The sequence below is a fragment of the Mirounga angustirostris genome, unplaced genomic scaffold (assembly GCF_029215605.1).
Source record: "Mirounga angustirostris isolate CCGP_5_RB_7025 unplaced genomic scaffold, mMirAng1.0.hap1 SCAF_6, whole genome shotgun sequence".
NCBI lineage: Eukaryota > Metazoa > Chordata > Mammalia > Carnivora > Phocidae > Mirounga > Mirounga angustirostris.
In genome coordinates, this window is record NW_026991714.1 from 50,223,771 (window position 1) to 50,249,516 (window position 25,746).

Below are 25,746 nucleotides of genomic sequence, written 5' to 3' on the forward strand. Positions count from 1 at the left end.
TCACATGTGGTTTGGAAATGCTTGTGCATTCCACATACACTCTGTGTAAACTGGAGAATCATATCCTATTTCTACTGGTTTGCATGCATGCATATAAAGCTTGTTTTTCCCACAGTGCCAAATGAAAATAAGTGAACGAGCAGCAGTGATCACAATTAATCTCCTTCTTTGTCAGAACTTCACAGCTGTGATGGTGAGGGGAATTCTTGTCCCTCAGGTCTGGAGAGGCTATGACTTCTACTTTTTCTGGTTTTCTTGTTTAGTTCTGTTCCATCCAGCATTTAGAGATAAAGTCTGTTACTATCATTCAACAGTGTTTCTGACACCTACTATGTGCCAGGCCGTCTGCTAGGTACTGAAAGATACCGCATGGAATTTCCACTAGAGAGAGTTCAAAGCTTAGTGGAAAAGAACAACAAGTAAACAAATAGTTATCACCCAATGGGATAGTTGTTTCTGCAGAGTGTGGGTTATGTACAATGCCCTACAGAAACAGGCAAGGAGTTTGCCAAGATTTCACAGAAGGTGAATCCTGATGGTGAAGTATGAGTTGAAGTGAAGAAGGGCTGGAAGGTATTCAAGAAAGTAGGAACATAATGTGCAAAGACATGAAACTCATCAAGAACACATGTCTCCGGGACCTGAAAGAAATTCTGTATGGCTTGAGGCCAGAGGTAGAGCCAGTAAAGAAAATCATTTGAAAAAACCTAGGAGAGAGGCAATAATTCTAGTAAACAATGTTATTTTAATAGTCTACATTCCTGTGTTAATATTTGAAGATGTTTGCTCAATAAGAATACTTAAGAGTTGCAGACAAATGTTACTTCAACATTCAGACTCTATTCCTTATTGCTTTTCTCTTTCTAGCATTTACAACAACACCTGGCACACAATTAGTACTCAGTTAACAAACTATTATTACTGTATGTGGTAGATGGCCTCTTACATGGCCCCTAGTGATTCATGCCCTTCCCCTTGAATATAGGCTGGACTTACTGACTCATATCTAATGAAAAGAATATGCCAGAAGTAATGGATTGTCACTTTCAACATTATGTTTTAAAAAGGCTATAACTTGGGCGCCTGGGTGGCTCAGTTGGTTAAGCGACTGCCTTCGGCTCAGGTCATGATCCTGGAGTCCCAGGATCGAGTCCCGCATCAGGCTCCCTGCTCGGCGGGGAGCCTGCTTCTCCCTCTGACCCTCCCCCCTCTCATGTGCTCTCTGTCTCTCTCATTCTCTCTGTCTCAAATAAATAAATAAAATCTTAAAAAAAAAAAAAAAAAAAAAAAAAAAAAAAAAAGGCTATAACTTTTTTATGGCCTCCTGTAGCTTTTGGGTGGTGTTCTGTGTACTTACCCTCTCTGGCTCTTTTTCTCTGTTGGATCATTAGCTGCTGTATCATAGGATGCTCAGGCAGCTATAGAGAAGCCCACATGGTGAAGAACTGAACGACGCCTATGTGAGCATGCCTATTGCTAGTACCAATGTGAGTGAGCCTGGATGCAGATAATCTGAGGCCTGCCAACCACCACATGGGTGAGCTTGGAAGTGAAATTTGCAGCTCCACTTGAGCCTTAGGTTGCGGTAGCTTTGGTCAACAGCTTGATGGCAACCTCATAAGAGACTCTAAGCCAGAAGCACCCAGCTAAGTTGCACCCAAATTCCTCACTCATGGAAACTGTGATAAGCCACTAAATTTTGCTATAATTTGCTATACAGCAAAAGATAACTGATATACTACACACTACTGTCTACTCCCAGTCCCTAATCAAATCTCGGTTTCTGGTATACATGGTTTGGGCATGGTGGTATCAAATCTCCTATTTGGTGATTGAGCACTGCCTGGAAGCTTTTGTGACTGGGATCCTAATTGCTTGAAACCTCACTCCTTGAGGGAATGAACTCTGTTACCTGTAGTCCCACTCCATTGACTAAACCACTCATAGAATGAGTCCAGCCCACCTGCAGCACACAGCATTGTATGGCCTGCTCCCTCCTACCTTCGGGCCACCCTTGGGCACACCAACACTATAAAGTACAATCCCTCTACTAGCTGAGGCAGAGAGTTCAGGAAACCTCTATCTAGATGATGACAATCACAGATGTCCACAGAAAGACCTATGTAGATAATATATTCCTGATTTCCATATGTAACTCTAATTGATTATATGACATGCCTTGAAAACTAATTGTGAAACTTGCTGTATACACTGTCCAGGTGGGAACAAGTGGAAAAATATACATTGCTTAGGGAACACTGAGTTTTTGGCAAAGAATTTTTGGCAGTTTATATAACCATGTTGATTTGAAGGCAGTGGTTTTATACGTAAAAAAGATTTTAAGACCTTGTAAAGATGTTAAATATTTACATTAAAAAAATTATTCTCAGTTAAGAAAAGAAGAGCAAAATGTAAAACCCAAGTGTACCTTCTATGAGTTGTTCTTTGCTTGTTTATTATGTCTTTTTAGTAGTTTTTAGACCCACTTTTTAGTTAGTGATTAAGCACCCACTGAAAACAAAATGCTATATATGAAAATGATAGTAGTACCTCACAACCACAAAAAAAAGAAAGAAAAAAAAGGAGAAAAGAGACTCTGTACCTCTGTCCCTGATGATTTTGCCCCTCATGCTCTGGGATGCACTTATTGGGAGTTGAAGGACTTATGTGGGAAGATGTCCTTAGAGCCACTGCTGAGATGCCCACCAATGGGGATGAGAAATTCAGCAGCACTGAGGTGGTATGGTGGGAGAGGACCGCCAGGTGATGGGTCACATTGATAACCAGTGGGTTATGCTGGCATGACAGCTCATGGGTTCCTGAAGAGAAATAAGGAGATGAATAATACTGTAAGTCATTCATATAGCACTGTGTTCCATACCTAGCATTCCTTTTATCTTCTCAACAGCTATGTACTGTAGGCAAGGTCCCAAACAATGTCAGAGTCAGATGCCAAGCTGATTTTGGGGTCTATTGAATCATCCTCTAGTGGCCCTGAAGGGATCACTGTCAGACTCACCAAGAGAGTGGTTGTTCCCACTGACATCGGTCAGGTGAACAGTCACTGTCGGCCGCTGATGTTCTCTGAGTACTGGGCCATCAGATGTCAAGAAAACGAAAACTGCCGTGGCCACTCCTGGTCTACTGAAACACACCTAGGTGTAAGCACATATATGTGTGAGTCATCATGTCCACCGGGCTAGCAATGTGTTACACTATTTTTACACTTATGAGAAAAATATGGAGTAGGCACAAAAAGATAGCCGAGGTTACACCAAAAATCAAAATCAGATGAAAAAAGATAACTTTCAGCTACTGAATGTACCACATTTTTCTGAGATTTTCTTTCTTTCTTTCTTTTTTAACCTCAACTGTTCCTTTTTTCACTTGGACCTGTCTTTCTTTAAATTTCTCAAGAAGATCAATGAAAGAGACCATTGCTGGAGACAATAAATTACTGCATAGCCAGTCAATCTTATCTCCAAAGTGGGAGAGAAGTGGACAAGAGACACCAAGCTAACATTCTGTTGTGAACTGGCATAGTTTAGAATGTAGTTCATCCTTCCCCATCTTCCTGTCTTCCCCCTAAACATTTTTTTTTTCAAGATTTTATTTATTTATTTGCGAGAGAGAGAATGAGAGACAGAGAGCATGAGAGGGAGGAGGGTCAGAGGGAGAAGCAGACTCCCTGCCGAGCAGGGAGCCCGATGTGGGACTTGATCCTGGGACTCCAGGATCATGACCTGAGCCGAAGGCAGTCGCTTAACCAACTGAGCCACCCAGGCGCCCCCCCCTAAACATTTTATCTGAACCTCTCAGCATGTGGAGTATGACATGAGAGGCAACTTCAGTGTCTATTGTTTCTGAGACTAGAAGCTGACAAACTGTTTATTCTCATGTATTTCTGCTGGTGCCCCCAAGCATATATACGCTACCCTACCCATGGCTGAAAATAAGCCAACACTGAGGGACAAGAAATTCAGTTATTTGTAAGCAATATTCCTAGATGCTTAGGATGATGAACAATAAAACAGTCTTTCGGGGTGCCTGGGTGGTTCAGTCGTTAGGCGTCTGCCTTTGGCTCAGGTCATGATCCCAGGTTCCTGGGATCGAGCCCCACATCGGGCTCCCTGCTCAGCGGGAAGCCTGCTTCTCCATTTCCCACTCACCCTGCTTGTGTTCCCTCTCTTGCTGTGTCTCTCTCTGTCAAATAAATAAATAAAATCTTTAAAAACAAAACAAAACAATAAAACAGTCTTTCAAAGCAAACCATGGGAGTTTTGTCCCTAGAAATCCTTTAATATAAAAGAAAACATCTTTGAGATTGGGAGATGACCTGGAGAGCTTATGTCCCACACAGAAATTATTTGATGTAGTAATTCTAGCTTTATTTTATGTCCTTTAGCTCAGTATTACTCTTCATTTCTGTTGAGAGTAAATCTCTACGTTACTTGGTATTACATGGTTGCTACATTATGAGATTCTGGAGCTGGACCTTACAATGTTCTCTGTGCCTTTCTATAGATTTTATCTGGTTCTGAGGGTGACGAAGCTCCAGGAAAACTATCCTCAGGGTTAAAGAAGGGTATATCTAATGGTAGAAACCTCTTCTAAAAACGGGGAGGAGAAGGGTAAAACATATTTTCCATTTTACCAAGAATTCTTCCTTGTGTGCAGGCTGATTTTTCCTGAGTCTTGGTGGTGTGTTTATAGAGTGTCCGTTTACACTGCTGGCTTACTTAGGGTGATTTTATGATTTGCAGTGGTCAATGCAACACAGCTCTCCCTTCTTCCTCTCCTCCTTTGAGGGAAAGACCAGCCACACTCTCTTTTTACAGTGTCTTTTTCCCTTTGTTTCATTTCCCCTCTTTGAAGTAATAAATATTCCTTTATAACTTAAGAAGTATCCAGACCCATAGGTTACGGCTTGCAATACGAGGTCCTTTGTCCCTGACTGGATGAGAGCTAGACATGAAACATACCATAAGGTAAACAAGAGCCTAACGCAAAGTCCTCAACTGCAGCAGCAAAGGACATCAAAGTCCCTTGGGAACTCCCACAACCTCTTCCTTTTCCTACACCACAAAAGAGACCTGAGTACTGGAAGAAAGTTCTGGGTTGTTTCCTGAGTCAGGAACAGACGGAGTCCAAACAAGTACATGGTGGCTTTACCCCAGTAGGCCTCAGACTTGAAGAGTGGGGTGGGTTCAACAAGGAACAGGAGCTCTGAGTCTTCCCACCTTCTGTTGGGTCTCAAAATAGACACCACCCACCTGAGACAAATTAGGAGGGGTTGGTCTTATGATGGTGTGGATTTCTCTGTCCTGAGGGCCCCTGCCCAAAACCTCTAGCTCATTTTGCATCTCCTGGCAATGTGCCTCCTTGCTCTAAGGGTCTTTGAACCAAATCCCTTTAAACCTTACAGCCTGCTCCAGGTGGCAGCGCCTCTGTGCCGTGATCTGTGGGAAAGGCTATGCCAGGATTTCGAGGCCATGGCTTCAGCAGGAAACCACAGGTAAGACTCACAAAAAAAAACAGGCCCAGGAATGTTGGGATACACAAAGCAAAAAGAGACAAGGGTTTGATCAAGGTACAGGACACTGAGTCTGTGGCATTTCCTCTCATAGTGCTATGGGAGATGTAATGGAACTTTGTTCTCAGCTGAATACTGAATATGCCCCACAACCGCAACCAGACACAAAGAAAGTATGAACTCTCATATGACTTTTGGAGCTTCTAAAGCAGAGACTAGTTCGAATCCACACATATCTGAATATCCAATCTGAGCCAGGATGAAAAGAACCAAGTAAGTTCACCATTCTGGAGAGAGGGTTGGCCAGGCGGAAATCTCAATTCAACTCTTAGCTCCATCTCTACTAACTGGTTAAGGCTGAGCAATCCATCCCTCCTGTCTGAGCCTAGGGTTCCTCTTTTGCACACCTGAAACAGAGAGATACTACCTATTTCTTGAAGCTAGTATAAAGATTAAATGAAATCATGTAAAAGCACACAGGACAGTGCCCGTCATCTAGTAAGAACTCAATGTTCATAAATTAATTCACAAAATAATTCTTATTTCCAAAGAGAAATATTTTTTTATTTTGTTCACACTTCAGGAAGAAAGGGTAAAGAATAAAATTTAAAAATTAAACACAAACTGTATATTTTGGTGTATAGAGAATTATGCTTTTCTAAAACCTATAGGCTAAAAAATTTCATCTATGCTATTTTAAATCAGCATTTGTGGAAATGTGAATTGGTATTCCAGGTTCTACCTCTAGAGACATTGGCAATATCCAAGGCTTTTGGTATAGAATATATCTCTAGTTTATAAATGGAATCTATGAAAAATATATTTAATATACATAACTCTTTTACTAGACTTTTCAGAAAATTCAGTTCAATGTGTGTTTATTAAAACTTTTGCTGTACATATATAGACAAAAAACTTCTAAAATTGACAGTATAATTAGCACACTAAGAGTTTATTCCTTATTTAAACAAAGATGATTATTTTTATTGAAGTATAATTAACAGTGTTACATTAGTTTCCAGTGTACAACTGGATTCTATAATTCTATGCATTACTCAGTGCTCATCACAATAAGTGTAGTCACTATCACCAGACAACATCTTTACAATCTTATTGACTATATCCCCTATGCTGTACTTTTCATCTCTGTGACTTACTTTGTAACTGGAAGTTTATCCATTTCACCCATTCCCTCACTCACCTCCCCTCTGGCAACCATGTTTGTTCTTTGTATTTAAGAGTTGGTTTTTTAGTTTGTCTCTTTTTTTTCTTTGTTTCTTCATTTGTTTTGTTTCTTAAATTCCACATATGGTATTTGTCTTTCTCTGACTGGCTTATTTCACTTAGCATTAAACCCTCTAGCTTCATCCATGTTGTTGCAAATGGCAGGATTTCATTCATTTTTTATGACTGATAATATTCCACTCTATATCTATTATCTATCTATCATCTATCTATCACCTATCTATCTTCCTACCACATCTTCTTTGTCCATTCATCTATTGATGGACACTTGGGTTGCTTCCATGTCTTGGCTATTGTAAATGATGCTGCTATAAACGTAGGGGTGCATATATTTTTTGAAATAGTGTTCTCATTTCCTTTAAGTAAACACTCAGTAGTGGAATTACTGGATTGTATGATGTTTCTTTCTTTAATTTTTTGAGGACCTCCATAGTGTTTTCCACAGTGTCTGCATCAATTTGCATTCCCACCAACAGTGCACGAGAGTTCCATTTTCTCCACATCCTCACCAACACATGTTCTTTCTTGTCTTTTGATTGTAGTCATTCTGACACGTGTAAGCTGATACCTCACTGTGTTTTTGACTTGCCTTTCCCTGATGATGAATGATGTTGAGCACCAAAGATGATATTTTTTAAAGTTATTCTTCCCACAGCTACATCACAGCTATTTTAATATAATATTATAACCCACACTATTTTCACTTTATACAAAACACACAGTGAATTTTATGTTCCTGGATATAAAAGATAGTTATGGGCTGGAACAGAGACTTCGGCAACATGAAGCGCTATTTATTCAACCCCATGCCACTTTTGCCACTACAGTGTGATACTCCTCTCATCACCACACCAAATGCATTATGTGAATAGCTTCCCCTTCCAGACAAAGAGCATTAAATGCACCTCCTGGGGAACTACTCAGATCTGAAATGAGCAGCAGGCATGCCCCAAGAGAAAAATTCAAGATGCTAAGAGGTCAAGGGGATTATTAGCTTCGTGTGCAATGTTTTATTAGTCATAAAAGGAGATTGCATTCATGTCTTACATTGGCAATATAAAATTAATTTGAACTTGGCTCTTATGAAGAAAAACTATAGCTAGATATTAGAAAGGAGACAGAATCTTTTAGAAAAGCAAGTGATTCTCAGGACTGAGGAATGGTCTCAAGTTGGAGGATTGCCAGTGAAATTAGCTCATTGAATCCATTGCAAAATACTTTGAAACAGAAACACAGATTGGAGAAATAGATAGATAGATGATAGATAGATAGATAGATGATAGATAGATAGATAGATTATTAGAAAAATAGATAGTAGATACTGACTGACATACAGATGTGGAAAATCAGTCCATCACACTCAATGGCTTTTTCATCCAAGGCCTGCCCATTAACTACTGGATGGAACTTCTGGCCACTGGTGAGGGGTAAGATTGAAAGAATGTTCCCCTAGTGAAGAACTGTTTGGGCTTAAGAAATCCCTCTTCAATCTGCCTACTGGGTACAGACACACTCACTCAATATACTCCCAAGCCAAGTATTTCAACTTGCAGGTCATCCTTTGTGGTGGTCACTGGATAGCAGATCCTGAAACTATACCACAAACTTGAAAAGAATCTTCTCTGAGGTTTTAAATGCTTTTGGTTAGTTACTGGGTTGTTATTTTTTTTCTGTGCCTTTCCATTTTCACTCATCTATGGCACATCCTGATTCCAGAGAGAAAGGGAAGGCCCTTGAACAGGAGAAAGTGAGCAGACATTATATTCTCTTTGTATAGCACTTAACAGTGTGCCAAGCATGATCACATGCTTTGCTGAAGGCTCCATAAAGTTCCTTGGGTTTTCATTCCTATCTGAGATTTTTGTACTATAATATCCCCCAGGATACGAAGATTATATTATAGAAGTGAAAAGTAGGTTCTGAGGAACTTAAGTGACTTCCTCTACCAAATGCTAAAGAGGTAGGAATTTGGGTTTTCCAACTTCAAGTTGTATATTCTTTTGACGACCCAATTCTTAATTTGGGGTGAGGAGGAAGTCACAGATTCCTTAGAAAATTTGCTGACACTCATAACCTCTATTCCCCCAAAATGAAGTCACATAAACACTTAGGCATAAAAGCTTCATACAGACTGAGGAGCAAGATGGCGGAGGAGTAGGAGACCTGGATTTTGTCTGGTCTCAGGAATTCAGCTGAAGAGGGATCAAACCATTCTGAACACCTACAAACTCAACAGGAGATTGAAGAAAAGAATAGCAACAATTCTCTGAACAGAAAAGTGACCACTTTCTGGAAGGTAGGATGTACGGAGAAGTGAATCTGAGGCAATATTCGGGAGGATAGATGGCAGGGGAGGGGGCCTCTGGCGGCCGCTTCTGGCAAGTGATAGAGCCGCAGAGCACAAAATTGGAACTTTTAGAAGTCTGCTGCACTGAAGGACATCACTCCAGTGGCTAAGCGGGGGGTGGAACCCTCATGGGACGGTGTGGTCACAGGACCCTCGGGGTCACAGAAAGACCGGGGGTGCCTGAGTGTGGCAGAGCTCCCAGGTATCAGAGCAGGGAAGCCGGCTGCAGAGATGGAGCTGAGGCACGGGCTCTCAGCTCAGGGTTGCCATAAACCATGATCTGCAGCACAGTCGGCCACTGCTCCTCCAGCAGGGACCCAACAAGCGGCAGATCCGGGGAGACTCCCCTTCCTCCCCCGGGAGGAGTGGCACAGGAGCGAACCACAGGGATCTGCTGGGTTTGGAGACCCCACACCAAGTCGGGTGCCAGAGATAGAAACACTCAGTCACAGGCCGGGTGAGCACGGATTGCGGCCAGAGACCGGGGAGACGGGAGTGACTGACTGCTTTTCTCTGGGGGCGCACTGAGGAGTGGGGCCCCGAGTTCTTGGCTCCCCAGGGGCAGAGATTAGGAAGCCGCCATTTTCACTCTCGGCCTCCAAAGCTGTACAGAAAGCTTGCAGGGAACAAAAGCTCCCGAGAGCAAACCCGAGCAGATTACTTAGCCCAGACCGGCAAGGGCGGGGCAATTCCACCTCCGGCAAAGACATTTGGGAACCACGGCAACAGGCCCCTCCCCCAGAAGATCAGCGAGAACAGCCAGCCAAGACCAAGTTTACCAATCAATGAGAACGGCAGAACTCCAGTGCTAGGGGAATACTGAACATAGAATCCATGGCTTTTTTACCATGATTCTTTAGTCTTTCAAAGTTATTTTTTTTTTAACTTTTTCTTTTTTTTTTTTTTTGAATTTTTCTTTTTCCCTTTTTCAACCAACATCTTATCAATCCCTTTTTTAAAAAACATTTTTATTTTTCATTTTTAGAGTCATATTCTATCCCTTCATAGTAGTTACCCTCATTTTTGGCATATATATATAAGTTGTTCTCTCTTTAAAATTTTTGAGATAGTTTCTTCTAACAGATCAAAATATACCCTAAATCTCTAGTGTATGGCTTTGTTCTTGTCTCCTGCCTGATCACATTCTCTCCCTTTTTTTTCTCTCTCTCTTTTTAAAATCCTCTTCTTCCTTTTTTCAAACAACTTCTTATCAATTCCTTTTATAAATTTTTTTATAATTTTCATCTTTACAGTCATATTCCATCCCTTCATTGTATTTACCCTTATTTTTGTACATATATAAGTTTTTCTTTCTTTAAAATTTTGGGAGGCACTTTCTTCTAACAGACCAAAATACACCCAAAATACTAGTGTGTGGCACTGATCTATGCACCAGCCTGATCATATTTGATCACATTCTGGTTTTTTTTTTTATTTTTTTCTCTTTTTGTTTGTTTTTATCTTTTTCTTTTTCTTTTTTCTTTCTTTCCCTTTCTTTTCCCCTGGCTTCAGGTCTTTTCTGATTTGTTTAGAGTATATTTTCTGGGGATGTTGTTACCCTGTTAGCATTTTGTTCTCTGATTCATCTATTCTCCTCTGGACAAAATGACAAGATGGAAAAAGTCACCTCAACAAAAAGAACAAGAGGTAGTACCGACTGCCAGGGACCTACTCAATATGGACACTAGTACGATGTCGGATCTAGAGTTCAGAATCATCACTTTAAAGATACTAACTGGGTTTGAAAAAAGCATGGAAGTTATTAGAGAAACCCTTTCTGGAGAAATAAAAGAACTAAAATCTAAACAAGTCAAAATCAAAAAGGCTATTGATGAGGTGCAATCAAAAATGGGGGTGTTAACTGCTAGGATAAATGAGGCAGAAGAGAGAATCAGTGATATAGAAGACCAAATGATGGAAAATAAAGAAGCTGAGAAAAAGAGAGATAAACAACTACTGGATCACGAGGGCAGAATTCGAGAGATGAGCGATATCATAAGATGAAACAATATTAGAATAATTGGGATCCCAGAAGAAGAAGAAGGAGAGAAAGGAGCAGAAGGTATATTGGAGCAAATTATAGCAGAGAACTTCCCTAATCTGGGGAAGGAAACAGGCATCAAAATCCAGGAGGCACAGAGAACCCCTCTCAAAATCAATAAAAATAGGTCAAAACCCTGACATCTAATAGTAAAACTTATGAGTCTCAGAGACAAAGAGAAAATCCTGAAAGCAGCTCGGGAGAAGAGATATGTAACCTACAATGGTAGAAACATTAGACTGGCAACAGACCTATCCACAGAGACCTGGCAGGCCAGAAAGGACTGGCAGGATATATTCAGAGCACTAAACGAGAAAAATATGCAGCCAAGAATACTATATCCAGCTAGGTTGTCATTGAAAAGAGAAGGACAGATAAAAAGCTTCCAGGACAAAGAAAAACTAAAGGAATTTGCAAACATGAAACCAGCCCTACAAGAAATATTGAAAGGGGTCCTCTAAGCAAAGAGAGACCCTAAAAGCAACATAGACCAGAAAGGAACACAGACAATATACAGTAACAGTCACCTTACAGGCAATACAATGTCACTAAATTCGTATCTTTCAATAGTTACCCTAAATGTAAATGGGCTAAATGCCCCAATCAAAAGACACAGGCTATCAGATTGGATAAAAAAACAGGACCCATCGATATGCTGTCTGCAAGAGACTCATTTTAGACCCAAAGACACCCCCAGATTGAAAGTGAGGGGGTGGAAAACCATTTACCATGCTAATGGACACCAAAAGAAAGCTGGGGTGGCAATCCTTATATCAAACAAATTCGATTTTAAACCAAAGACTGTAATAAGAGATGAGGAAGGACACTATATCCTACTTAAAGGGTCTATCCAACAAGAAGATCTAACAATTGTAAATATCTATGCCCCTAACATGGGAGCAGCCAATTATATAAGGCAATTAATAACAAAAGCAAAGAAACACATTGACAACAATACAATAATAGTGGGGGACTTTAACACCCCCCTCACTGAAATGGACAGATCATCTAAGAAAAAGATCAACAAGGAAATAAAGACGTTAAATGACACACTGGACCAAATGGGCTTCACAGACATATTCAGAACATTCCATCCCAAAGCAACGGAATACTCATTCTTCTCTAGTGCCCATGGAACATTCTGCAGAATAGATCACATCCTAGGTCACAAATCAGGTCTCAACTGGTACCAAAAGATCAGGATTATTCCCTGCATATTTTCAGACCACAATGCTTTGAAACTAGAACTCAATCACAAGACGAAAGTCAGAAAGAACTCAAATACATGGAGGCTAAAGAGCATCCTACTGAAGAATGAATGGGTCAACCAGGAAATTAAAGAAGAATTTAAAAAATTCATGGAAACCAATGCAAATGAAAACACAACTGTTCAAAATCTTTGGGATGCAGCAAAGGCAGTCCTAAGAGGAAAGTATATAGCAATACAAGCCTTTCTCAAGAAACAAGAAAGGTCTCAAATACACAATCTAACCCTACACCTAAAGGAGCTAGAGAAAAAACAGCAAATAAAGCCTAAATCTAGCAGGAGAAGAGAAATAATAAAGATCAGAGCAGAAATCAATGAAATAGAAACCAAAAGAACAGTAGAACAGATCAATGAAACCAGGAGCTGGTTCTTTGAAAGAATTAACAAGATTGATAAACCCCTGGCCAGACTTATCAAAAAGAAAAGAGAAATGACCCAAGTCAACAAAATCATGAATGAAAGAGGAGAGATCACAACCAACACCAAAGAAATACAAACAATTTTAAGAACATATTATGAGCAACTCTATGCGAGCAAATTAGATAACCTGGAAGAAATGGATGCTTTCCTAGAGATGTAACAACTACCAAAACTGAACCAGGAAGAAATAGAAAACCTGAACAGACCTATAACCACTAAGGAAATTGAAGCAGTCATCAAAAATCTCCCAAAAAACAAAAGCCCAGGGCCAGATGGCTTCCCAGGGGAATTCTACCAAACATTTCAAGAAGAATTAATACCTATTCTTCTGAAACTGTTCTAAAAAATAGAAATGGAAGGAAAACTTCCAAACTCGTTTTATGAGGCCACCATTACCTTGATCCCCAAACGAGACAAAGACCCAATCAAAAAGGAGAATTACAACCAATATCCTTGATGAACAGGGATGCAAAAATTCTCACCAAAATACTAGCCAATAGGATCCAACAGTACATTAAAAGGATTCTTCACCACAACTAAGTGGGATTTATCCCTGGGCTATAAGATTGGTTCAACATCCACAAATCAATCAACATGATACAATATATTAACAAAAGAAAGAACAAGAATCATATGGTCCTCTCAATAGATGCAGAAAAAGCATTTGACAAAGTACAGCATCCTTTCTTGATCAAAACTCTTCAGAGTATAGGCATAGAGGGTACATACCTCAATATCATAAAAGCCATCTATGAAAAACCTACAGGGAATATCATTCTCAAGGGGGAAAAACTGAGAGCTTTCCCCCTAAGGTCAGGAACATGGCAGGGATGTCCACTATCACCACTGCTCTTCAACATAGTATTGGAAGTCCTAGCCACAGCAATCAGACAACAAAAAGAAATCAAAGGCATCCAAATTGGCAAAGAAGAAGTCAAACTCTCACTCTTTGCATATGATATGATACTTTATGTGGAAAACCCAAAAGACTCCACCCCAAAACTGCTAGAACTCATACAGGAATTCAGTAAAGTGGCAGGATATAAAAATCAATTCACAGAAATCAGTTCCACTTCTATCTATCAACAACAAGACAGAAGAAAGAGAAATTAAGGAGTCAATCCCATTTACAATTGCACCCAAAACCGTAAGATACCTAGGAATAAATCTAACCAAAGAGGCAAAGGATCTGTACTCAGAAAACTATAAAATACTCATGAAAGAAATTGAGGAAGACACAAAGAAATGGAAAAACGTTCTATGCTTATGGGTTGGAAGAACAAATATTGTGAAGATGTCAATGCTACCTAGAGCAATCTACACATTCAATGCAATCCCATCAAAATACCATCCACTTTTTTCAAAGAAATGGAACAAATAATCCTAAAATGTGTATGGAACCAGAAAAGACCCCGAATAGCCAGAGGAATGTTGAAAAAGAAAAGCAAAGCTGGTGGCATCACAATTCCAGACTTCCAGCTCTATTACAAAGCTGTCATCATCAAGACAGTATGGTACTGGCACAAAAACTGACACATAGATCAATGGAACAGAATAGAGAGCCCAGAAATGGACCCTCAACTCTATGGTCAACTCATCTTTGACAAAGCAGGAAAGAATGTCCAATGGAAAAAAGACAGTCTCTTCAACAAATGGTGTTGGGAAAATTGGACAGCCACACACAGAAGAATGAAACTGGACCATTTCCTTATACCACACACAAAAATAGACTCCAAATGGTTGAAAGACCTCAATGTGAGACAGGAGTCCATCAAAATCCTAAAGGACAACACAGGCAGCAACCTCTTCAACCTCAGCCGCAGCAACTTCTTCCTAGAAACATCGCCAAAGGCAAGGGAAGCAAGGGCAAAAATGAACTATTGGGACTTCATCAAGATAAAAAGCTTTTGCACAGCAGAAGAAACAGTCCACAAAACCAAAAGACAACCAACAGAATGGGAGAAGATATTTGCAAATGACATATCAGATAAAGGGCTAGTATCCAAAATCTATAAAGAACTTATCAAACTCAACACCCAAAGAACAAAGAATCCAATCAAGAAATGGGCAGAAGACATGAACAGACATTTCTCCAAAGAAGACATCCAAATGGCCAACAGACACATGAAAAAGTGCTCAACATCGCTCGGCATCAGGGAAATCCAAATCAAAACCTCAGTGAGATACCACTTCACACCAGTCAGAATGGCTAAAATTAGTAAGTCAGGAAACGACAGATGTTGGCGGCGATGCGGAGAAAGGGGAACCCTCCTACACTGTTGGTGGAAATGCAAGCTGGTGCAACCACTCTGGAAAACAGTATGGAAGTTCCTCAAAAAGTTGAAAATAGAGCTACCATACGATCCAGCAATTCCCCTACTGGGTATTTACCCCAAAGGTACAAATGTAGGGATGCTAAGGGGTACGTGCACCCCGATGTTTATAGCAGCAATGTCCACAATAGCCAAACTGTGGAAAGAGCCAAGATGTCCATCGACAGATGAATGGATAAAGAAGAGGTGGTATATATATACAATGGAATATTATGCAGCCATCGAAAGGAATGAGATCTTGCCATTTGCAATGACATAGATGGAACTGGAGGGTGTTATGCTGAGCGAAATAAGTCAATCAGAGAAAGACATGTATCATATGACCTCACTGATATGAGGAATTCTTAATCTCAGGAAACAAACTGAGGGTTGCTGGAGTGGGGGGTGGGGTGGGAGGGATGGGGTGGCTGGGTGATAGACACTGGGGAGAGTATTTGCTATGGTGAGCACTATGAATTGTGCAAGACTGTTGAATCACAGATCTGTACCTCTGAAACAAATAATGCAATATATATTAAGAAAAAAAAAAAGAAGAAGATAGCAGGAGGGGAAGAACAAAGGGGGGGAAATCAGAGGGTAGACGAACCATGAGAGACGATGGACTCTGAAAAACTGAGGGTTCTAGAGGGGAGGGGGGTGGGAGTATGGGTTAGCCTGGTGATGGGTATTAAAGAGGGCATGTTCTGCACGGAGCACTGGGTGTTATGCACAAACAATGAATCATGGAACACCACATCAAAAACTAATGATGTAATGTATGGTGATTAACATAATAATAAAAATTTTTTTAAAAAAGCTTCATACAATTGCTAGGAGCTAAGTGAACCCTTTAGAAGCCATTTGTAGTCCAATTAGGGGTCAGCAGAAATCAGATTAAGAATACTTGCACTATTGGGGTCCCTGGGTGGCTCAGTTGGATGAACATCCCACTCTTGATTTTAGCTCAGGTCATGATCTTGGGGGTGCTGGGATTGAGATCCATGTCCAGTTCTGTGCTCAGCAGGGAGTCTGCTTGAGGAGTCTCTCTCCCTCTCCCTCTGCCTGCCCCCACCTCAAATAAATAAATACATATTTTTAAAAAATAAAGAATGCTTGCACTATTGGTTGAACCATATGCCTTTTTTGTAGGTGAAAAACTATCAAATATTTCATGTGGCTCACCTAATAATATTGCTATCTCTGTAGATTTCAGAAATTTGACAAGGCAGAGATTCATTCTCAAAATTTCAGGGGATCTTACTTGACTTCCAAAACTAATGGAGGAATAGAGGCTCTGAGACAACTAGCCTCTTGTTACTGAGCTATCTCAGTAGTCTCCATACTTGAAGATGTGAGTTAAAATGGGGAAGGAGTTTTGAACCTGGTTTTACTTCCTATCTCTCTTGGTATTAGTCAAAACCCAGCTGATATCCTATGTTATATTCCTTCGTTACATTCCTATGTTATATTACTACTTGTACCCATTGTACAAGTAAGGCTATAAACACCATGAGTTTATGTGATTCTCTTTTCAGAAAAGTGAAGTCAAGTTGTCATTTTGTGAAATGAAGAGGGAACCACCATTATGACCCCCACCATCCAGGGGGAGACATTTGAAAATATATGTCTCAACAAGTCAGTTGAAGGACTCAGATCAGAATCAGCTTGTTGTCTCAATTCCTTCTAACAGCATTTCCTCATCTGTGATTTTAGACACCAGGCTAAGTCTGCAGAGGCAGGCTCTGTGCTAGAAGAGCTTGTGGGACTCAGAAGGGGGCTTAGAAAGAGGCAAACCAAATCTGTAGCAGATACTGCAGTGTGGGGGTCCACCGTGAGATCTGGGAGACACCGTGAGACCCCTTCCTTCATGACTGAGCACTCAGCCCACAGCAAGTCTCCTTCTGGAAAGTGCCCTCTGAAGAAGAAAGACTCCAGAAGCTCATGTCACTTCTCTGGAGAAACCCATGTTCAGTGGCCTTTTGATAGGAGTGAGTGGTGTACAAGGTAGGAGAACTCTGGAGGCCATCCCAGTTGCCTGTGGGATGCTGAAACCTTCACGTGGCTGTCTCACAGCCCTTCTCTCTCAGTACTCCCCTGGTTCTTTCACTCCCTCACAGGTGTTGATCTTAGGGAAAGTCCTCAATAAACTTTCAGCATGCAAATCTCCACCTGAGAATCTGAATCCTGGGGACACTTCACACAAGACAAACTCTGAGAATAAGGAAAGGTATTATGGAATATATATGGAGAAGGCTTTCTTGGGAACAATAATGCCTAAGTGAGGGGATGAAGGAGCACACTGTAGAGCCAGGCAAGCTTCCCCCACCTCTGGTTGAAAAACATTGCCATCCCAATTATTCATGAAACTTAGAGTCAGCTAAGATGTCATGTCTAGAGCCTGCAAAAGCTTCCATGTAAAATAAATAAAAAGTTAGTTAGTAGTAATCAGATAGGAGAGTGGAAAATGAGTGCTTTCCCCTCTAGGGATAAACTGTTGAGTCACTGAGAGATGGAATTCCTCTTTCAATGTACTAGGCCAGTATTTGGTGGAAATGAAAATCATATATACATAGTCACTTTTGCTTTTGCAGGATTCCCAGGGAATGCAGGGATCCATATAGGTTAATTTTCTAAACAGAAGATTTTCTTTTGCAAGGCAAGAACTTTTTAGAAATTTCAGTGATGTGTACAGATATAATTCCAATACCTATTATAAATGCTCCTGCCCTCTTAACTGGAGAATCCTGTACTTAACTGAATTTTCACTTGGTAAATTTGAGGCATCACTTTGAACATCAGTTATTTTCCTGAATGCTAAGATAACAATTTTCTAAGGCAGTGCTCTTCAAACTTTAATGCACATACAGATCACCTGAGGGTCTTATTAAAATGCCAATTCTGATTTAGTAGAGCTGAGATTCTGCAGTCCTACTAGCTCTCAGGTGATGCTGATGCTTTTGGATGCCAACCATATTTTGAGTAGCAAGGCTCTAAAGGCATCAGTAGATATACTTACTTATCTTTGCCCCAGCATTTGATAGCCTAAAACTGCAGTTCTTTTATTATTCATATTTATTATCTCATTCTTTTTTAAACTCGCCATCAAGCTGAAATTATAATACATAACTGAAAGGAATCATCTAGTCCAAATACCTCATTTTAAAGCTAAGAAAATTGATGTCCAAGAAGGTTATATGATTTATATAAGGTCATTTGACTGACTAATGGTAAAAATAGGGCTTATAATACTGTTCCTCTGAATATAGGTCTTCTCCCAGTTTCTATATCCCCTCCTAATTTGCTGCTCCTTTTCTATAGCAGATTGAAAATTCAGATCATTAATATTATTAAAATTCTAGGTAAAGTAAATAGACTTTAACAAAGGGTTCTGTCAGCTTTCCTATGAACAAAGTCAAAGAATCCAAAGTAATGATTGGATTAGTGCCTTCTATCTATGAGCTTTATCTTTTTTGCTAAATTATGAAATCTATTCAGTTTTCTGGATGGTTGAAGCCATCTCTGAATAGACAATTAGTATTCGACTGATTAAATAAAAAAGAATTATAAGTTTTGCCAAATTTAGCAAAAACAAACAAAACCAGACAAGATGCTTGCTTAAATGTGAATATCAGAGAAACAAAAAATATTTTTGTTTAGTATAAGTATGCCTTGAATATAACACAGGACTTACTTATACTTAAAAATTCTTCATTGTTTATTTGAAGTACTTTTTTTTCTTCAACTCAAAGTTGGCAAGATATGAGAATGCACAATTTTTAAAAAATGAAGAGATAAAAGAAGAAGAGCCGAGAAATTAAAAAAAAAGGAATGGAAGGAAGGATTTTGTAGGTGTTTGTATATAAAGAAAAATAGAGAAAGAAGACATGGTAAGAGTGGTAGATACTTTTGGAAGCTAATGGGGAGTACATATTTCTAATACAGATTGGACCTCAATTTCTGAATGAACAAAGGCTCTTTCTTTAAGTGTTTCCTAATAAAATGCAGGGCCAAGAGAAGAAGAAAAAAAACCTCTAATAATGACAGAGCTGGCACAATAAAAGTTGCTATCCTCTGAAAAATCAGTGGTAGAAACAAACAAACAAAATGCTACTAAAAGTTCCTGATTTTAAAAAGAAGTTATGAGTTATTACAAAATACTTAGGGTGGACTGACGATGAAAGCCCTATATGTCAACATTTATTGACTACAATCAATGCAGTAAAAATGGGCAAAATTATGGAACAGTGAAAACAAATTATCCAAGTGTTTGACACAAGAAGCTAAAAAGGAACATCAGTGTGAATCCAGGCAAACAGGAAGAGAGGAAATAATAGATAAAGATAGAAATCAGTGAATTGGAGAACCACGACTAGAATGAAGAGAAAAATGAACAAAAGTAAAAATTGTTCTTTGAAGAAACCTAGGCATGAGTAATCAAGAAAAACAGGAGAAATCAGAAGGCTTAAAGACACACAATATAAATGGAATGGTAACTATAGCTGAAATAGAGATGAGACAAAGTAAAAATACATTATGAACAATTATCAGCACGAAATTTGAATATGTGGAAGAAATTAGTAAATTTATGGAAATATCCAATAGTCTCCAAAATTGGGAAGAAGAAATTAAACATATTAATAAAAACCAAAGAAAGTTAAATGACAAACATAAACTTTTCCTCAAGCAAACCCCAAACCCAGTTGGTTTTACAGGTGGGTTCTGCTAATTTTTGAAGGAACACATAATCCTTATTTTATACAGGTGGTTTCAGAAAATATAAGAGGGGAAACTACCCAATCAACTTTATGAGGCTTGTGTAATCTGAATATTCAAAAAAAGGAATATATAAACTAATTCCAGAAATAAATACAAATGCAAAAATCCAAAGCAGAAGATTAACCAATAAAATCCAAGAGCGTATTTAAAATGTAATGTATAATAAGCAAGTAGGTTCACGCCACAAAGACAAAAAGGACTTGATATCTAAAAACAAAAAATCTATCAGTATGATTTCAACATAATGATGGATCAAAGGAGAAAAATCATATGATCATATCAATTGACACAAATCAAGTGTTTGATTCAGTTTAGCTCACATATACCAATATTTTTTTTCAAGAGGCAGAAGAAATGATCTAAGGCTTATTCTAAAATTTATATGGAAAATAAGTGTTCATGAATAATGAATAGCTAATTAAATTTTTTAAATGTGCAAAAAAGTGGAAGGTGGGGACATGCCTACCAGATACGTTAAGGTAGCAGAAGTCATGGTACTAAAAACAGTGTCCTATTGGTGTAAGGAACATGAAAATAGGTCAATGAAATAGAGCAGCACGTTAAAAAAAACAGATTCAAGTCTATTCCAGAAATTAGTATATAATCAACGTGGCACTGTGAATCATCAGAGCAATGATGGAATGTTTTAATGGTTGAGATTAGAAATTGACTTACCATATTTAAGGGAAAAAACCCTACCTTATTCTATACACAAAAATAAATTTCAATTATGTTAAACACTAAACTTCAAAAGGCAAAACTACAAAATATAAGAAAGTAAAAAATATTTTTGCAATCTTAGAAAAAACTAATAAATTTGTCTATGTTACAATTAAATAAAAGACGAATACTAAATGCCTGATAATTATTTTTGTAAAGGGGATGCTCTACCTCACTAATAATCAAAGAAAAAATGCACAATATAACAACAAGATATCACTTTGTTCCCATCAGATTTATTAATTTTAGGTAATTAGATAATATTATGTTCATGCAAGGATATGTGGAAATGGATGCACCATTCTCATTTGTCTTGAGTATTAAGTTTAATTTCAAGCCATATCCATATGTACGTCTCTATCTTTGGGTGTATTTCAGGGCCATCTTGTTCCATTGATTTGTCTATTTGTTGATATTTTAACCATTATAATTTTGTGACATATTTTGATCCTTGACAGAGTCAGGCCTCCTTCATCACTAAACTTTGGCAGAATTTCCATTAAAAACATTAAAATCAACTTTGTAATTCTTTAAAAGTTTTTTTGTTAGAATTTTTGTTGGGATTATGTGAAGTTTAGGATTTAGGGAGAATCGACCCCCATATGATATTGAGTCCTTCTATACAGGACCAGTTTGTGCCTCTTCATTTATTCATGCCTTCATTGTATCTTCATATAGATCTTTCATTTTTCTTTTTTAACATTTATTCCTAGATATTTTACTACCTTGATTGCTATTATAAATGAACTATTTTCTTTAATCATATTTTCTCATTGATTATTGTTTAAAATTAGAGAGCATATTTGCTTTCATCTTAATTTTGTACTAAACCATGATACTAAACAAAATAATTTTCAGGTTGTTTCCTCTTTTCAGATGTCAACTCAATTTATGAGAAAATAATTTGAGTTTTACTTCTCTCACATTTTGTTTCATTTATTTTATATCTCATAAAGTATAGAATTCAAAATCTAGCCTTGGCTGCTGTTTCCAGAGAAAGTACAATAACAGTGGTGATATAGGAGTTTCTTCTACTTTACTGATTTCTCCTTTTCTCTGTTATTTCCTTTATACTTACACTATGACTTTAATTTGATCTTTTCCTAATTAAGATGGAAACTGATTATTGATTTTATACTGCTTATTTTCCAAATATAGATATTTAAAGCTATAATTTTCCATGGAAGTACTGTTTTAATCATATCCCATAAATTCTGAAATGTTGTTTCATTATCATTCAGCTCAAAATGTTTTCTAATTTCCCCCATAAAACCTTCTTTGACTTATGGGTCATTTAGAAATGTACTGCTTGATTATCAAGAAATTGGAGATTTCCTAGACATATTGTTATTCATTTCTTATTTAGTACTGTTAAGGTCAGAGAATGTACTCTGTATGAGTGTAATCATTACAAATTTATTAAGACTTGTTTTATGGTCTAGTATATAACCTATTTGGTGAATGTACCATATGCATTCTGCATATGTAGTATTTCTACAAATATCAAAGTAGGTCAAGATACTTGAGAATGATCTTCAAATCTTCTATACTTCTCCTGATTTTTTGTCTACTTGCTACCTCAGTGACTTAGAGATAATAAAAATCTCCAATTATGATTATGGATTTGGCTATTTGTCTATTAGTTTTATCAATTTTTAATTCATTTCCTTTAAGGCTCTGTTCTTAGGTGCTTCAATTTTATAATTAAGATTGTTCAGTAGTTTTGATAAATTGATCTACTTATCACTATAAAACATCCCTCTTTATCTCCAGTAATATTCTATTTTATCAGATATTAGCATAGCACAGCAACTTGCTTATGCTTAGAGTTTACATGGTATATAATTTCTCCCTTTTACTTTCATTCTGCATGTTTTTATTTATTCTTTAAAGATTTTATTTATTTATTTGAGAGAGAGAGGATGAGGGAGAGAGAGAGAGCCTGAGAGGGGGGAGAGTCAGAGGGAGAAGCAGACTCCCTGCTGAGTAGGGAACCTGATGTGGGACTCAATCCTGGGACTCCAGGATCATGACCTGAGCAGAAGACAGTCACTTAACCACTCGCTTAACCAACTGAGCCACCCAGGCGCCCTGCATATCTTTATGTTTAAAATGTGTTTTCATAAACAGTAGATAATTGATTCTTTCCATCTTATGTATACTGACAATCTCTGCCTTTTACATGGCATTTTTAGAAAAATTTGCATTTAATGTAATCAATAATACAGTTAATTTTAAGTCTATCATCTTGGTATTTGTTTTTTATTAATTAATTGTTTCTTAACTCCTCTTTTCTTGCCTTCTTTTGAGTGAATCAAATTATTTTATTATTCTATTAATCTTCTCTTTTAACTTTCTACCTATAGCTATTTGTGTATATGTATATTTTTTAATGATTGTTCTGGAGACTATAATATGTATATCTAACTTATTACAACCTACATTCAAAAAATATTGTTATCTCACAGGGTAAGGACCTTACAGCAATATTACTCCACTTACCACTTGTGCCTTGTGATAATATGTATTATTTCTTCACAGAAGTCAGTCAAGCTGTCATTGAGGTTGCTCAACTTCCTTTTTCACCCACTCATGCTTCCTTCCCTTCTTTTCCACAGATGTTGATACCAAGCCCACTCCTTAATAAACATCCTGCATACTAAACTTCATCTTAATTTAGTATATGTGCTGCCAAAGGGAGCACCTAAGTTCCATTTCAGAATCTACTTTCTAGAGACTCCAATCTGCCACAACCAAAGAAAATGACCAAATCTCCCCCATCTTTGAAAAATTCCTTTTGATGTGGTTTCCACTCAAACTACAGTTCATCTTTTACAAAGTTTTTCAGGAAGAGGTAGTTTGTGGCTTCTATCCACCTCCCCTTTCAATCTAGCCCAGCCCACAGTCCTACTTACCCACCTCTGTGTTGTGTCATAAGTAGTACAATAGTCCTCCCTATCTATCCACAGGGGATACATTCCAGTGGACCCCCAGTGGATGCCTAAAACCATAATAGTACCAAACCCTATATATATATGTATGTATTTTCCTGTACATACATACCTATGATAATATTTAATTTATAAATTAGGTACAGTAAAAGATTAACAATAACTAATAATAAAATAGAACAATTATAACAATGTGCTGTAATAAAAATTATGTGAATAACTCTCCCTCAAAATATCACTGTATTTCTTCCTGTGATGAAGTGAGATAATAAAATGCCTACATGATGAGATGAAGTGAGGTGAATGACCCAGGCATTGTGACATAGCACTAGGCTACTCCTGATCTTGTGACAATTTGTCAGAGGAGGGCCATCTGCTCTTCAACCACAGTTGACCATAGTAACTAAAACTGCAAAAGTGAAACCACAGGTAAGGGGATACTACTATATTATCAATATGCTCCCAAATTGCCAAGGCTAAGACCTAACATCCCATCATTGATTCATGTAATCACCAAACATCTTGAACATTACAACAAGGAGGTTTTGTGCTCAATGTTTCACATACAACCATAACTACACATGGTTTCTGCCCACAAGGTCCTTAGTGTTCATCAGATGGAGAGGGAGAAACAAGAACAGCAAAGTATACAAATACTATGATAGAAGAGTCTATTGAGGAGGCATATATGAAAAAGTTATCAGTTATACTAAGAGGGCCTTGGGAAAGAAGTTCAGGAAAGGCTGGACTTTATAAAAGAAATAATCCCCATCACTTCTTGGACTTTTGGCTAAGATCAAGTGTAGAATCTGTTCTTATCAGTATATATATATATATATATTTTTTTTTTTTAAAGATTTTATTTATTTATTCATGAGAGACAGAGAGAAACAGAGGGAGAAGCAGGCTCCCAAGGAGCGGGAAGCCCGATGTGGGACTCGATCCCAGGACCCTGGGATCATGACCTGAGCCGAAGGCAGACGCTTAACCATCTGAGCCACCCAGGCTCCCTGTTCTTATCAGTATAAAAGAAATAATGCTTGAGCCCAATCTTAGAAGATGAGTATGTATATCTTGGAGAGATAAAATGGAGAAAGCATTTACAGAGAAAGAAAAAGATAAGTTCCCTACCTGAAAGGTTATGGAGATGTGAAAACCTTGAAATATTCCAGCACTGAAAGCAATCTGTTATGACTAAAATGATTAAGGCCTAGAATGTGTGTGTGTGTGTGTGTGTGTGTGTGTGTAGAGGAGTGGTATGGAAGATGGGATAAATGGCAGAATTCAATGAGATAAGGTTTATCTTTATCTCCTTATGTCCAGTCACCAGGTCCTTTTGAGTCTGTTTTGTACTTTACTGTATCTGTAGCATTTGAGTTACAACATTCTATCTTCTAGAATATTTGTGTAAACATGCGCACTGCAGTGTATATACCTTAAGGGTAAAGATGGTGACTCATTCAGCTTTGGACCCCTCTATAGTACAATATTTTGTTCATTTTAGGCAATGTTTACTGAGTAGAATTAAAATTGGCACTGTTATGATGCAGAAACAAGGCAAATGTCTATCAGTATCTAGAATATTAGATGGACACATGATACAGAGCCTAGGTCAGCAAACTATTGCTCATGGGCCAGATCTGACTCACTGCCTGGTTTTGTATGGTCTGTGAGCTAAGAATGGTTTTTGCATTTTCAAATGGTTGAAAAAAATCAAAGAAAAACAATGTGAATATCGTGAAAATTTTATGAATTAAAATTTTAGTGTTCATAAATATAATTTTATTAGAACACAGCTATGCTTGATCATTTACATACTGTCTGTGGCTGCTTTCATTCTAAAACAGCAGTGTTAAGTAGTTGTAACAGAGACTGTAAGGCCCACAAACCATAAAGTATTTATTTTTCTCTTTATAGAAAAATGTTTCCCAACTCCTGGTATAGAGGAAGGAAACATGGGTTTTGGAATAAGCTATATCTGAATTTGAATCTTATCTGTATCTCTACTATCTATGTTATTTCAAATGTTTAACATCTCTGAGTTTTCAGATAATCATTTTTAGATAAGAAAAAATCATTATCTCTGATAGAGAGCTTGTATGAGAATTAATAAGATACCTGGAACAGAGCAAAT

General features: G+C 38.1%; 1 protein-coding gene and 1 pseudogene across 2 annotated transcripts in view; one reads left to right on the forward strand and one right to left on the reverse strand.

The window, feature by feature from the left end:
- Window positions 1-25,746, reverse strand: part of PAPPA2 (pappalysin 2) — a 295,094-nt gene that overhangs the window by 94,879 nt on the left and 174,469 nt on the right. For both annotated transcript variants that reach the window (XM_064594278.1, XM_064594279.1), the window contains 2 exons: window positions 3,020-3,155; window positions 2,603-2,819 (listed from right to left, as the gene is read on the reverse strand). In XM_064594278.1, coding sequence (XP_064450348.1) covers window positions 2,603-2,819; window positions 3,020-3,155 — 353 coding nt within the window. The remainder of the gene's footprint in view (window positions 1-2,602; window positions 2,820-3,019; window positions 3,156-25,746) is intronic.
- Window positions 24,383-24,555, forward strand: LOC123847298 (U2 spliceosomal RNA; annotated as a pseudogene).